The sequence below is a fragment of the Oncorhynchus masou genome, chromosome 21, assembly GCF_036934945.1.
Source record: "Oncorhynchus masou masou isolate Uvic2021 chromosome 21, UVic_Omas_1.1, whole genome shotgun sequence".
NCBI classification, from domain to species: Eukaryota; Metazoa; Chordata; class Actinopteri; order Salmoniformes; family Salmonidae; genus Oncorhynchus; species Oncorhynchus masou.
Genome location: NC_088232.1, coordinates 51,615,917 through 51,631,494, shown reverse-complemented (window position 1 = coordinate 51,631,494; position 15,578 = coordinate 51,615,917). Strand labels below are relative to the sequence as shown.

The 15,578-nt window shown below is 44.3% G+C and overlaps 2 protein-coding genes across 6 annotated transcripts; one reads left to right on the top strand and one right to left on the bottom strand.

Moving 5' to 3' along the window:
• Window positions 1-711: 711 nt before the first annotated feature.
• LOC135507527 (ankyrin repeat and EF-hand domain-containing protein 1-like) lies at window positions 712-3,419 on the bottom strand. The gene is made up of 4 exons (XM_064927035.1): window positions 3,412-3,419; window positions 1,459-1,666; window positions 783-812; window positions 712-741 (listed from the first exon to the last, which is right to left on the bottom strand). Exons 1-4 carry the CDS (start codon window positions 3,417-3,419, stop codon window positions 712-714), a joined length of 276 nt encoding a protein of 91 aa, XP_064783107.1.
• A 2,020-nt stretch (window positions 3,420-5,439) lies between these two features.
• khk (ketohexokinase) lies at window positions 5,440-15,559 on the top strand. Of its 5 annotated transcripts, none has more exons than XM_064928737.1 (9): window positions 5,440-5,672; window positions 6,282-6,398; window positions 7,099-7,233; window positions 7,654-7,788; window positions 11,472-11,544; window positions 13,752-13,898; window positions 14,398-14,486; window positions 14,711-14,868; window positions 14,991-15,559. In XM_064928737.1, the coding sequence occupies exons 1-9, from the start codon at window positions 5,581-5,583 to the stop codon at window positions 15,086-15,088; spliced, it is 1,044 nt and encodes a 347-aa protein (XP_064784809.1). In that variant the 5' UTR covers window positions 5,440-5,580; the 3' UTR covers window positions 15,089-15,559. The 5 variants fall into 5 exon arrangements, with proteins under 5 accessions (XP_064784809.1, XP_064784808.1, XP_064784811.1 ...); XM_064928736.1 differs by having other exon boundaries at window positions 7,084-7,233; XM_064928739.1 differs by lacking the exon at window positions 7,099-7,233.
• The last annotated feature ends 19 nt before the right edge of the window (window positions 15,560-15,578 follow it).

Sequence of the window (15,578 nt, the reverse complement as noted above, 5' to 3'; positions counted from 1 at the left end):
TCACTGTCACAACGACCACACACTGTCACAGACACGACCACGGAGTCACTGTCACAGACAACGAGTCACTGTCACAGGGAGTCACTGTCACAGACAACGACCACATGAGTCACTGTCACAGACAACGACCACGGGAGTCACTGTCACAGACAACGACCACGGGAGTCACTGTCACAGACAACGACCACGGGAGTCACTGTCACAGACAACGACCACGGGAGTCACTGTCACAGACAACCCACGGGAGTCACTGTCACAGACAACGACCACGGGAGTCACTGTCACAGACAACGACCACAGGAGTCACTGTCACAGACAACGACCACGGGAGTCACTGTCACAGACAACGACCACAGGAGTCACTGTCACAGACAACGACCACGGGAGTCACTGTCACAGACAACGACCACAGGAGTCACTGTCACAGACAACGACCACAGGAGTCACTGTCAGAGACAACGACCACAAGAGTCACTGTCACAGACAACGACCACAGGAGCCACTGTCACAGACAACAACCACGGGAGTCACTGTCAAGACAGATCACAGGAGTCACTGTCAGAGACAACGACCACATGAGTCACTGTCACAGACAACGACCACGGAGTCACTGTCAGACAACTGAGTCACTGTCACAGACAACGACCACTGTTGGCGTCACTGTCTTGACAACGCCACGGGAGTCACTGTCAGAGCGACCATGAGCCACTGTCACAGACAACGACCACGGTCATGGCCCAGCTGAGCTGCCAGGATGACTGTAACAGACAACACCCACCCACTGTCTTGTCCTGGATGTTAGGGTGTGCACCCTGGGAGGAAACGGTGGGGAAGATCAATAGAGCTAAAGGTTTTATCAAAAACATTTGTGAAAAAGTGCTTAACAGTAAAAACCTGCTCTAAACCGCCCGAAGAACAAGCAGGAAATAGATGAGGATGGATATTGTAACGGTTCGGGGAATGAGCAGGGCTTGAACCAGAGGGCGACTGTTGTCATGACTGAGCAGGATGACGGGCGCCCACCTTGTCCTGGATGTTACAAGGAAACGGTGGTCCAGACCTAAAGGTTTTATCAAAAACATTTGTCGAAAGTTGTGCTGCAATCACAAAGGAAATATGAGGATGGAACTACACTAGTATCAGGATTTAAAGTGACAGCGAACCCTGTTTTGGATGAAGGCGATGGTTTTGATAACTAAATGATGATTGGTAGACTGGACACTGGGCCTGATAACGCTAAATGATGATTGGTAGACTGGACACTGGGCCTGATAACGCTAAATGATGATTGGTAGACTGGACACCGGGCCTGATAACGCTAAATGATGATTGGTAGACTGGACACCGGGCCTGATAACGCTAAATGATGATTGGTACACTGGACACCGGGCCTGATAACGCTAAATGATGATTGGTAGACTGGACACTGGGCCTGATAACGCTAAATGATGGGCCTACCTGTGAGAGTAGGAAGCGCACCATGTCGGTGTCGTTGGCCACAGAGGCCAGGTGCATGGCGGCGTTTCCCTCGCTGGGCTCTGTCAGGTTGATGAGGTTGGGCACGCCCATGCGCACCATCTTCTCTATCGCGGGCGCGTCTCCCTCACGTACGCACTGCAGCAGACGGTACACCTGAAGCACCTCCAGACGATCCTCGGCCACCGCGCTGTGCACGTTCACACCTCCACTCTGGGTCATGGTTGCAGCCTGGGGAGGGAGAGGAGATGGAGAGACGATGGGCAGGGGAGAGAAGAAGAGAGTGAATGTAGACACGAGAGAGTAGGGGAGAGAGGAGAGGAGAAGAGAGTGAGTGTAGCTATGAGAGAGGAGGGGAGAGAGGAGAGGAGAGGAGAAGAAAGGGAGTGTAGCTACGAGAGAGGAGGGGAGAGGGGAGAGGAGAGGAGAGTGAGTGAGTGAGTGTAGCTACGAGAGAGTAGTGGAGAGAGGAGAGGAGAAGAGAGTGAGTGAGTGTAGCTAGCTACGAGAGAGTAGTGGAGAGAGGAGAGGAGAAGAGAGTGAGTGTAGCTACGAGAGAGGAGGGGAGAAGAGAGTGAGTGTAGATACGAGAGAGGAGGGGAGAGAGGAGAGGAGAGTGGAGTGAGGGAAGCTACGAGAGAGTAGTGGAGAGAGGAGAGAGGAGAGGAGAGTGAGTGTAGCTACGAGAGAGGAGGGTGTAGATACGAGAGAGGAGAGGAGAGATACGAGAGAGGATATATATATGTAGGGTGAGTAGGGGAGTATTGAGGGTTACATTTGAGTTCTACCAATACTACTAATAACGTAGCTAGCCGAGAAAATAGACAGGAGGATTGGAGAAACTTCTTTGGGAGAGGGTGTTTGAGTGAAAATCACATGTGGACATTTTAGGTCTTTATACGAGAGCCTTCTGTAAGGCCTCTTTATAGGGGAGAGACCTTCACGAGGAGACCTTCACATACCTCCTGGGATAGACCTTCACATGCCTTCTGTAAGGCCTGTAGATACATACCTTCTGAGAGACCTTCACATGCCTCCTGATGGGAGAGAGAGTAGATAGACCTTCACATGGAGGGACCTTATATATGTATATAGGGTGAGTAGGGGAGGAGGTATTGGCAAGGGTTACATTTGATTTTTCTCAAATTGTATTTTCTACCAATACTACTAATAACGCTTACTGTATTTATCTAGCCGATTCCACGCCAGGAAAATAGACAGAAAATATTTTGGGAATCTCAGATTGTTCTGCCAATTCTCACATTGAAACTTTCACATGCCTCCTGTAAGGCCTTTCACATGCCTCCTGTAAGAGGAAGGCCTCTTTGAAACATGCTTTTTACATTTCTACCACAAACTATTTCAGTGAAAATCACATGTGGACATTTTAGGTCTTTATAGACCTTCACATGCCTTCTGTAAGGCCTCTTTATAGACCTTCACATGTCTGTTATAGACCTTCACATGACCTTCTGCCTAAGGCCTCTTTATAGACCTTCACATGCCTCTTTATAGACTTCACATGCCTAAGGCCACTTTATAGACCTTCACATGCCTTCTGTAAGGCCTCTTTATAGACCTTCACATGCCTCCTGTAAGGCCTCTTTATAGACCTTCACATTCACATAGACCTTCACATGCCTTCTGTAAGGCCTCTTTATAGACCTTCACATGACCTCCTGTAAGGCCTCTTTATAGACCTTCACATGCCTTCTGTAAGGCCTCTTTATAGACCTTCACATGCCTCCTGTAAGGCCTCTTTATAGACCTTCACATGCCTTCTGTAAGGCCTCTTTATAGACCTTCACATGCCTCCTGTAAGGCCACTTTATAGACCTTCACATGCCTTCTGTAAGGCCTCTTTATAGACCTTCACATACCTCCTGTAAGGCCTCTTTATAGACCTTCAAATACCTCATGTAAGGCCTCATGCACCAATTCATGTTGTTACTCCTGTGACCAGAGAAAATGAAATATTTCTTGATATTAAAAAAAAAGACAAGACACTAATATAACAACGCAGTTTTATCAGAACACTTTGCTATACTCATCAGTGCAGCTGCAGTGCTGGTTGTAGCCTGAGTGGAAGTAGAGAGAACGCACATTTTATGGCTCATGAAAGTGTTGAACAAAGTGTTGACAGTCTGAATAGCAACTTAAACAGGAACTCAGTCATAAAAACAGCAGCTCTGTGCTGTATTCATTTAGTCTCTCTGAAGTATTTGTTCTAACTTTGTTCGAGGCTTCTTATTACTGTCTATGGCTTGAGGAAACTGTACAGCCATGGTGATCTGAGCTATCTGATTGGCCAGTGGTAGGCCTATATGGTGCACTTGATTTGCTCTCTGGGCCTGCCGGGGAGGCAGAGTTCTACCTTCAGACACAGGAAATTGTTCAAAAAGGAAACACTTTGCCTTCCCAGCGCTAGGGCTGCTGAATCAAGTGCACCTACCACCATCAGCACAAAACCCCCGCAAAAATATGTACGCAGGGCTTTATCATTGTTTTTTTAAACAGAAATCTTTGGTGATCGACCAGGAGATCGCTCGGGTTGATGACCACCGCTCTACAAGTACAGCACATTTCCAGAGTGGGCTCTGCTAATTTTTAAGTGATGATGCATTTAATGAGCACCTCCAACACACACGGGATAACAGATTCAAAAAGAACTCCCTCTGTTGATGATTTACTGAATGTGCAATTGTAAAGGACTGCTGTGATTGGTTAATTAATGACCTATAACATCAATAATGTCATATCTTCAAAAGTACCTGGTAGCCTACTCTGGAAATGTGATCAATTTGACGAATATAATGTTCCAAACATTATTTCTAAAAATACATTTAAAAAAAATAGTACTTTTTTTTTTAGATATTACCATTTTTTTTGTTTAAGAAATGAATGTGATTGAAACAAAACATTTCATCAAGACACTGCATATGTTAGAGCACACTATGAGGAATATAATGACAACAAGACGTCTGTATCATAAGATGTCTGCGTCATAGGGTCTTTTTAGAACTATACATGGTATGTATAGGTCTACAAAGAGCATAACATTGCCACTTTCTAATTTTCCACTTTCATAACATTGTTTTGGATAGAAATGTAAAAAGCGTTTCAAACATCCTTCCTCCCAATGACGTTTCTATGTGAGATTTGCCAGAACAATCTGAGAAACCAACAATATTTTCGGGCTACCCGATAGCATAGTTCAGGCCCCATAACCTTACCCTGTCAAATCCAGTGCCTTTGAATTTCCACTGCCTCTCTACAGTATCCCCAGACAAAAGAGTCCAAATACCACCATTCTATTCAGCAACATGGTGACACTGCGCTGTTGACCACTGTACCTAACTTGTAACAAATCACTAGTGACAGGACATATTGTTTCGAAGCAGAACCTCTCAGTCTGGGATTTCTCTGGTCACCGGAGCAACCGCGCACTGTGAGATCACATTCTGAGCTGGTAGAACGGGTCCGCATTCTAAACGCCACAGGCCAGGAATATCAAGTTACTATTGTAACACTTTATTTCGATGTAAACACTGGGTAAATGGTATATGTCGTAAGCTTTCATGTCAAGTCACTCTGACCTATTTATACATTTAGAAAATGTGCGCAAATAAATAAGCACTTGCAACGTTCCAACACTTTTATTCAAGCCATAACAAAATCATTTCTGATATGCTAGTTCAGTGGTTCTCAACTCCGATCCTAGAGACCCGAGTACTGCTGGTTTTAATTATATCACTCTAATCAGGGGCTGATTTAGAGCTGGGACACCAGGTGAATCCAATGAATCAGGCGAAGGGAATGAACTACCAGGTAGATGAGGGTACCTGAAGCATACCGTATGATTAAAGTTGGGCGTTCAACAGCACCATCTTTCGGTTACACTCGGGAACTTTCAGGAGAGGGGAAACATGTTTCTTCAAAGATAAAGGATAAGCGGCGCAGGCGCACACGCTCCGCAAAGCAGAGCCAGACCGTGCTCGTCTCGCCCTATTGGTGGTCACCTATCTGGGGTTCAAAGACCACACAAGTGTGATATGAGCAACATTGTATCCGAAGTTCAAAGTCCCGTTATTTCACGCAGGGAACATGGGTGACAAAAAGATACTGTGTATCGGGCTGGTATGTCTGGATATTATCAATGTAGTGGACAAATACCCGGAAGAGGACACTGACACCAGGTAAGTGATGTTTCATACTGAATGCACTCATCATCTCTGGTGCATTTACCGTTTCAATTACATAGCTACAGTCCTAAAAACACTCACACCCTTTTTATGACTACGGAGTGGAGTGAATAAAGCCGTGCGCATGCGCAATACTCTGCTACTTAGCTCATTGCGATGCGGGATCCTTGGTACGGTCCCTACCCCATTTTTTAAGTTGACGTTTAAAATGGTTAAAGGTAAGGGTTGGTTAAGGTTAGAGTAGGGGTACGGGTTAGGGTTGGTTAAGGTTAGAGTAAGGGTAAATGTTATGGCTAGGGGCTGTGACAGATCCACTTGTGAACGAACTTCGCTGTACCACTAGCTTGCAAAAATTATAATGAAGTGAGTATTACGTTAACTTCGATCTGACGTTCTTCACGCCTAGACCTACTAAGATATATCCTACTTGCACTAGACTAGCCCGAAAAGAAACATGAAAGCCGTTGTTTCAATATTGCTACCCTAGTCAGTAAATTCACAACAGCAAATGAATGACTTGAAGGAGGGCAGTCATGGTTACTACCTAAACTAAGATATTACAGCTGTCTGTTGTTCCACCCATGCCTCTGCATGTGCGCACAGGTGTTTGTCTCAACGATGGCAGCGTGGTGGGAACGCGTCCAACTCGTGCACTGTGCTGTCACTCCTTGGCGCTCCCTGTGCTTTCATGGGGTCCCTAGCTCCTGGGCATGTTGCAGAGTAAGTAGTATGTTGTCAATTTAAAGCAATAAGGCCCGAGGAGGTGTGTCTAAGGGCTGTATGCGTCATGTGCCTGGACACAGCCCTTAGCAGTGGTATATTGGCCATATATCACAATCCCCCCCAAAGGTGCCTTATTGCTATTATAAACTGGTTGCCAACGCAATTAGAGCAGTACAAATCAATGTTTTGTCATAACCCATGGTATACTGTCTGATATACCATGGCTGCCAGACAATCAGCATTCAGGGCTCAAACCACCCAGTTTATAAAAACAGATATTACATCTGACAAACTCTTGGATTATTATAAAAATATTATGTATTTTATTTTATCATCTTCCTTAAGTCTACTTTTGTGGGATTTATTTCATGTGTTTAGGTAGAATCAAATCCTTAGGTCTACTTTTGGGGGATTTATTTCATGCGTTTAGGTAGAATCAAATCCTTAGGTCTACTTTCGGGGATTTATTTAATATGTTTAGAATCAATTAAGACATGCTATTTTTTTTGTTTGTTATTTCATGTCCTTTTGGTGTTACAAAGACATCTTCCAAAACTTCTGTGATCTGCCATCATTTATTCCAGTTTTTCCTGAGGTGGTGTTGGTGGTGGTGGTGCTATGATCAAGAACAGTTATGGATCTCAACAACAACTAACTCTACCGAGATGTCTCTCTTATACAGTGACTATTCCCACAGCTTCGTACTAGATGACTTTCAGAAGTACCAGATTGACATCTCTCTCCTATCAGAACATCCTCACAGCTCCTTCCCTACCTCTATGATCATAAGCAATGTGACCAGGGGCACTCGCACCATCCTACACATGAACAGGTTTGTCTGTGTTTAGGTGTGTGTCTGTGGTTAGGTGTGTTTGTCTGTGGTTAGGTGTGTGTGTCTGTGGGTTCAATTCAGATCTTCTCCTGAAATTCCTCACTCACTTCTCCACTTGGGCTCTCCTGTGCTGCTATCCCTGTCTCTACCACTAGGTGGACACCTGTCCCCACTAACCCCCTGCTCTACCCCATCTCCCAGGTATGCTTCTCAGAGGTCATAGGTTATGCCCTGGTCTCCCAGCCTGCAGCAAATGTCCCCCCCGCTCCGTCCCTTCAGGCCAGAGGAAACGCGTGTTATTTATCATCATTATTCTATTACAATAATGATATGATATAACGACAATGTATATAGTATCATTATCATTGGGTTCATTGAGGGTTTGCATGTTTGTGTGTGTCTGTCTCTCTGCTCTGTCAGCTTCATCGTGGGCGATTTCTCGCGCCGCGGGGTGGACATTTCATCCGTTGCCTGGCAGCGGGAGGGGGAGACCCCGTGTGCCTGTTGCGTGGTGTGTCCCCCCAGAGGCTCACGCACGGTCGTGCTCTCCGACACGTAAGACACGCAGGCGGTGGACGATCCGGCGCTGGATTCTGTAATGCTGTGTTTGGGTCTAATACGGGATGTGCAGCTCCACTGCAGTAGACTAGAGCCAGAATGGAGCGTCACACAACGCTGTAGCCAGATAACTGCCTCACAATATCAGCTCAAAGGGTGTTGGAAGATTGTCATTCTTAGTCAAACTTCTTGAGCCAAGTGAGTTAATAATTAGTGAGTGAGTTAATCATTGGTGAGTGAGATATTCATTACACTATAGATGAATGTTACTCAGAAGCCAAGTCAGTTAAGGCCATGATACACTAGCAAATCTTTGAGGCAATATTGCCGATGTATCATCAACTTTACAGTTTGTAGCAGTATGTCCCGTAAACGTAGGGTTAGGGGCGTGTCAGTCTGTAGTGGCGCTGCGTGGGTTAATTCTGGGGATCATCTCTAATTCTACCAATTCGATCGCTGCATGCTAAATGTGATGTCACGATGTCATTTCATCCATTGATAATACTGTATCATGTGATTTCCAAGGAGAAGTATTATTCTACCCTTATTTCAACAAGGAACACAGACTGAGACCAAGGTCTCTTTTACAGATGGGCCCTGCATATACAACTTTACACATACAGTTCAGGTACAATGATTAAGAAACTACACAAGACAAACAAAACAATCACAGATAACACAAAAAATACACCAGCAGATTACATTTACACACAGGTTATTCCCCTATCAGGTTATTCCCCTATCAGGTTATTCCCCTATCAGGTTATTCCCCTAACAGGTTATTCCCCTATCAGGTTATTCCCCTATCAGGTTATTCCCCTATCAGGTTATTCCCCTATCAGGTTATTCCCCTATCAGGTTATTCCCCTAACAGGTTATTCCCCTATCAGGTTATTCCCCGATCAGGTTATTCCCCAAACAGGTTATTCCCCTATCAGGTTATTCCCCTATCAGGTTATTCCCCTATCAGGTTATTCCCCTATCAGGTTATTCCCCTATCAGGTTATTCCCCAAACAAGCATTTCGCTACACTCGCATTTACATCTGCTAATTATGTGTATGTGAAAAATAAAATTTGATACCAGCACAAGAACTTGCATTACCCAAAACAGTTACAAGAAATAGAAAAATAAAAATCCTCCAATAAATGTTTAAAATGGGCGACAGGGACAAGAGTCTCAAGTTGAAATTTAGTCTGCAGGCTTCTAAAGAAGCTTCTAGAAGCTTCTAAAGCCATGGCATCATTTTCTGGAATTTTCCAAGCTGTTTAAAGGCACAGTCAACTTTGTGTATGTAAACTTCTGACCCACTGGAATTGTGATGCATTGAAATAATCTGTCTGCGGTGATCTTACAGAGATCCACATCAATTTACAGAAATACTCATAAATGTTGATGAAAATACAAGTGTTATACATGGAATTACAGAGATACTTCTCCTTAATGCAACCGCTGTGTCAGATTTGAAAACTTTACGGAAAAAGCTAACCATGCAATAATCAGAGTACAGCGTTCAGACAACAAAGCAGCCAAAAAGATATCCGCCATATTGTGTCGTCAACATTAGTCAGAAATAACATTATAAATATTCACTCACCTTTGATTATCTTCATCAGAATGCACTCCCAGGAATCCCAATTCCACCATAAATGTTTGATTTGTTTGATAATGTTCATAATTTATGACCAAATAGCTTCGTTTGGTAAACAAATCCAAACGCGCGTTCAGGTCCAGCCGAACATCGGACTAAAAGTTTTAAAAAGTTACGTTACAGCCCATAGAAACTTGTCAAATTAAGTATAGAATCAATCTTTTAGGATGTTTTTATCATAAATCTTCAATACTGTTCCAACCGGAGAATTCCTATGTCTGTAGAAAAGCAATGGAACGAGAGTAACGCTCTTGTGACCACGCGATACGAGCCTGTGGCGCTCTGCCAGACAGCTGACTCATTCCTCTCTCATTCGGTCCCACTTCACAGTAGAAGCCTCAAACAAAGTTCTAAAGACTGTTGACATCTAGTGGAAGCCTTAGAAAGTGCAACATAACCAATATCCCACTGTATCTACAATAGGGGCTGAGTTAAAAAAATACAAGCCTCAGATTCCCCACTGCCTGGTTGGATTTATCTCAGGTTTTCACCTGCCATGTGAGTTCTGTTATACTCACAGACATCATTCAAACAGTTTTAGAAACTTCAGAGTGTTTTCTATCCAATACTACTAATACATATATTAGCATCTGGTACAGAGTAGCAGGCAGTTTACTCTTGGCACCTTATTCATCCAAGCTACTCAATACTGCCCCCCTGTCACCAAGAAGTTAACAGTTTTCCAGAATTTAGAGGGATCACCAGCAGACTCTGCCATAGCATCAAGAAAATACCTAGATGTTGCCTTTTTTTTTATTCTTCCGGTCCATTTATTTCCCAATTGCCTAAAAAGCAGCCAATCAGCTATTAGGGTGGGAGTATGAACTTTCCCTCGTTTCAAGATGAGTTTTCTGTCAAACTTGGTAGGGTGCATTTCTGGGGCTCTATGGTGTAACAACCAATCAGATTTGAGATTGACACCCTCCTCTCCTCCCTGTTTTTGATTATGAACTCAGTAGCCTAACTTTTCTCATTCTAATCTATTCTATATCTATTAAGCTAGCTTGATTTCCTATCCCAGCCTGGTCTCATTGACTAGACTTAATATATAAATGTAAATCCGGGGACACTCAAATTCGTATGATATGTTACGTTTGTTATGTTTACGAAAGACAGAAGGTTACTTAAGGCAAACACTAAAGTAGGGTGGATGAGCAGGCATATAAAGCAAATGTCTAGCAACCCAAAGGTTGTGTGTTAGAATGTCATCATGGACAAATTTAAAATGTTTGCTAACTTGCTACTTTGCGGCTAATTGCTACTTTGTAACTTCTTAGCTAACCCTTCCATTAACCTTAACCCTTTAACCTGACTCCCCAACCCCCCAGCCGAGCTAACTTTAGCAATCTAGTTAGTATTTGCCACCAAGCTAATGCTAGCTACAACAAATTGGAATTCGTAATATATTAAACGTTTTGCAAATTCGTAGCATATTGTACAACTTGCAGTTCATAACATATCATACGAAATGGATAATGGACATCAAATTAATACATACCATACAAAACACAACTTTTTATTTCACCATTATTTAACCTGGTAGGCCAGTTGAGAACAAGTTCTCATTTACAACTGCAACCTATCATACTAATTGTGTCCCAGAATAACATTTACTATGTTACATCTAACCCTGAGTCCAGGTTGCCTATCCAATAAGGTTACTAATAATTTTGTTTACAAAAGGACATCTCTTTGTTTCTCTTTCCCCCCTCTTATCCCCCCTTTTTCTCTCTTCCTCCAACTCTCTCCCCTCTCTCTCTTCCCCTCTTTCTTTCTTCCCCCTCTCTCTTTCTCTCTTCCTCCCCTCCCCCCAACTCTCTCCCCTCTCTCTCTTCCCCTCTTTCTTTCTTCCCCCTCTCTCTTTCTCTCTTCCTCCCCTCCCTCCAACTCTCTCCCCTCTCTCTTCCCCCTCTCCCTCTTCCCCTCTTTCTTTCTTCCCCCCTCTCTCTTTCTCTCTTCCTCCCCTCCCTCCAACTCTCTCCCCTCTCTCTCTTTCCCTCTTTCTTTCTCCCCCCCTCTCTTTCTCTCAGAAACCTGCCTGATGTGTCAGCAGCAGACTTCTCTAAGGTAGATCTCAGTCAGTACAAATGGATCCACTGGGAGGTGAGCTCACAAAGAGGTTATAGAACACTCTACTCTAGATTTAGGTTCAACTTTGACCTTATTGATCAAATCAAATGTTATTTGTCACATTCACCAAATACAACATGTGTAGACCTTACAGTGAAATACTTGCTTACAAGACCTTAACCAACAATGCAGTTTTAAGAAAGTATTTACTAAATAAACTAAAGTAAAAAAATAAATAATAATAACACAATAAAATCACAGTAATGAGGCTTTATACAGAGGGTACTGGTACCGAGTCCATGTGAGGGGGTACAGGTTAGTCAAAGTAATTTGTACATGTCGGTAGGGGTAAAGTGACTATGCATAGATAATAAACAGCGAGTTGCAGCAGTGTAAAAACAAAGGGGTGGAGGTCAATGTAAATAGTCCGGGTGGTCATTTGATTAATTGTTCAGCAGTCTTATGGCTTGGAGGTAGAAGCTGTTAAGGAGCCTTTTGGTCCTAGACTTGGCGCTCCGGTACCACTTGCCGTGTGGTAGCAGAGAGAACCGTCTATTACTTGGGTGACTGGAGTCTTTGACAATGTATTGGGCCTTCATCTGACACCGCCTGACACCGCCTGGTATAGAGGTCCTGGAGGGCAGGAAGCTTGGCCCCTGTGATATACTGAGCTGTATGCACTACCCTCTGTAGCGCCTTATGGTATGCCGAGCAGTTGCCAGACCAGGTGGTGATGCAACCATGCTCTCGATGGTGCAGCTGTAGAACTTTTTTGAGGCTCTGAGGGCCCATGCCAAATCTTTTCAGTCTCCTAAGGGGGAAAAGGGCATTGTCGTGCCCTCTTCACAACTTCTTTGGTGTGTTTGGACCATGATAGTTTGTTGATGTGCACACCAAGGAACTTGAAATTCTCGACCCGCTCTACTACAGCCCTAGTGATGTTAATTGGGGCATGTTCTGCCCTCCTTTTCCTGTAGTCCACGATCATCTCCTTTGTTTTCCTCACGTTGAGGAAGAGGTTGTTGTCCTGGCACCATACTGACAGGTCTCTGACCTCCTCCCTATAGGCTGTCTCAGGCTGCCTACCACCATTGTGTCGTCAGTGAACTTAATGATGGTGTTGAAGTCGTGCTTGGCCACGCAATCGTGGGTGAAAAGAGGGTACAGGAGGGGACTAAGCACGCTCCCCTGAGGAGCCCTCGTGTTGAGGATCAGCGTGGCAGATATGTCGTTACCTATTCTTACCACCTGGGGGCAGCCCATCAGGAAGTCCAGGATCCAGTTGCAGAGGGAGGTGTTTAGTCCCCAGGTCATTAGCTTAGTGATGAGCTTTGTGGGCACTATGGTGTTGAACGCTGAGCTGTTGTCAAGGAACAGCATTCTCATCTGTGGGTCTGTTGGTGCGGTATGCGAATGGGAGTTTGTCTAGGGTTTCCGGGATGATTGTGTTGATGTTAGCCATGACCAGCCTTTCATGGCTACTGATGTGTGTGCTACGGGGCGGTAGTCATTTAGGCAGGTTACCTTCGCTCTCTTGGGAACAGGGACAATGGTGGTCTACTTAAAACATGTAGGTATTACAGACTTGGTCAGGGAGAGTTTAAAAATGTCAATGAAGACTCTTGCCAGTTGGGCCATCCGCAGGGCCATCCATTGGCCTTGTGAATGTTGACCTGTTTAATTGTCTTGCTCACATCGGCTACGGAGAGCGTGATCACACAGTCATCCGGATACTCTACTCCGAGGCTAAAGGGGCAACCGATTGCTTGGAATTTGAAATGAATGATATATAGCCATTGATTATTGAAGAATATAACTTTTATATATGCCTCATGAGCTTTGTTCAGCTGCGTAACCCCATCATAACCCACAGTATAAGCTTGTTTTACGCCATTGTTTGTAAACACATGGTTAAAACAATCATTTTAATGTCATGGATGATCGGTCTTTTCATCCATAACCCTGTCTATGAATTTGTGAGTGGTTACATTTCTCCAGCCCCATCCCTCAACTGTTTACCTAAAAAGGTGTCTTGGTGTCCACTTTGGGTGTTATTTGAACTGCAGATTGACCCTTGAACATTAATTTCATAGAACTCTATATTTAATCATGATTCGACCATTTTTGTATCATGTACTGTTTATTACACTTAAAATACGAACATTTTATAAACATGACCAACAGTGTAACATCCCATGACCGGTTTTGGTCATGTTTATAACATGTTTGACACATGACAGGGCCGTAATGCCGAGGAGCAGGTGAAGATGATCCAGCAGGTGGAGCTGTCTAACAACACGTTGCCACAGCAACACAGGATCACCATATCTGTGGAGATAGAGAAGACCAGGGAGCCTCTGTACCAGCTCTTCCACTATGGTGATGTGGTACGATGCCCTCGCTGACAGCATGAGTATCACCCATAACACTCTGGAACAATGCCTCCCGACAACATCTAGACAGACAAAAACAAGTTCACTGTTCTCTACAGGTTTGGAGATTGATACATTTTTATTGTGAGAGTGCCTTGCATCTTCGGGATGCCCAGTCCACATGGCCTTATAAGGATGCCCAGCCCCCATGGCCTTATAAGGATGCCCAGCCCATGGCCTTATAAGGATGCCCAGCCCCCATGGCCTTATAAGGATGCCCAGCCCCCATGGCCTTATAAGGATGCCCAGGCCCCATGGCCTTATAAGGATGCCCAGCCCCCATGGCCTTATAAGGATGCCCAGCCCCCCTATATAACATGTATAGAATGATAGTTCATCACTATTTATCCTGATTATGTCATTGCTGGCATTAAAGAGGGCATTACCAAACCTGGTAACTGCCATAACACTCCCCTGTACCTGACCTGAAACAACGTTTTCCTCTCCTCTCCAGGTGTTTGTCAGTAAGGATGTGGCCATGCATTTTGGCTTCCACTCCGCTGCCAGTGCTCTGAAGGGCCTCTACCACAGAGTGAAGAAAGGGTGAGTGGACACACAGATGGCGGAAGAGAGCGAGGGACAGATAGGTGGGGAGACCGATGGACAGAGACCGATGGACGGAAAGATGGCTGGAAAGAGACAGACAGACGGATTGTGAAAAAGAGGGCGAGGATGTCTAAAACTTTATGCCACTGTTAACTCTTCATATTCTGATCCAGTTTGCCATTGTAGTCTCAACACCTGAAAGTAGGCTTCCTGTGTTCCAGGGCTGTCCTCATATGTGCCTGGGCAGAGAAAGGGGCAGATGCGATGGGTCCTGATGGCATAGTGGTCCACTCCGATGCCTTTCCACCGGAGGCCGTTGTGGACACGCTCGGAGCAGGCGACACTTTCAATGCATCAGTGATCTACACCCTGTCAAATGGTGAGAGGATATGACTTGTATTTTTATTTTATTTTTTTACACATAGTCAAATGGTAAGGTGATATTCGTATTTTCTACACCCAAAATGCAATCGATCATCTTGTCTCCCTCTCCCCTGGTAGGAGGAGGAGTGCAGGAAGCTCTCACATTCGGTTGCCAGGTGGCAGGCAGGAAGTGTGGTGTCCACGGATATGACGAAATAGTGACAAAGACGGCGTGAAGAATAACGTGCACTGTCGCTGGAGGGTTTTTGACAAAACAGTACACTTTTATTTTCAACTCTACAAACACAAACTTGGCAGTAGGTATAGGAATGTTTTGTCACAAAACTCAACACTCAGCAAAACAGCACTAGAGGTATTATTAGTTTTAACAGACACATTTCAAGGCAAAACCCCTGTGTTTTGGAGGTTAACGTAATTATTTAGCAGTTTTATTCTCATCTTTCCCTATTTTTGTTTCCCTTCAACCATTGTTAGCTGTTTGTTATAAGCAATGTCCAGATTCTCCTGGCTAGCATTGTTTTGAGAATCTAGCAATGCTAGCGGAAGTGGGTTGTATCAGTTAGCCACACATTCAAAGGCACAGGGCCTAAAACCTAACTTATGGTGACTTTAACCATATGAATTTAACAAAATGTTCTTGCAATTAAACAGAATAAATATAACATTTGTCGTTATCTGGCATCAAAGAGTCTTGTAAGTCTTTCT

Coding starts and splice junctions, on each gene's coding strand:
- LOC135507527 (XM_064927035.1), bottom strand. Junction 813..1,458: donor TGCGCTTCCTACTCTCACAG/GTAGGCCCATCA, acceptor GTTTCCTCCCAG/GGTGCACACCCTAACATCCA. Junction 742..782: donor CTAACATCCAGGACAAGACA/GTGGGTGGGTGT, acceptor CTGGCAGCTCAG/CTGGGCCATGACCGTGGTCG.
- khk (XM_064928736.1), top strand. CDS start 5,581: ATGGGTGACAAAAAGATACTGTGTATCGGGCTGGTATGTCTGGATATT. Junction 6,399..7,083: donor GCTCCTGGGCATGTTGCAGA/GTAAGTAGTATG, acceptor TCTCTTATACAG/TGACTATTCCCACAGCTTCG. Junction 7,789..11,471: donor ACGGTCGTGCTCTCCGACAC/GTAAGACACGCA, acceptor TCTTTCTCTCAG/AAACCTGCCTGATGTGTCAG.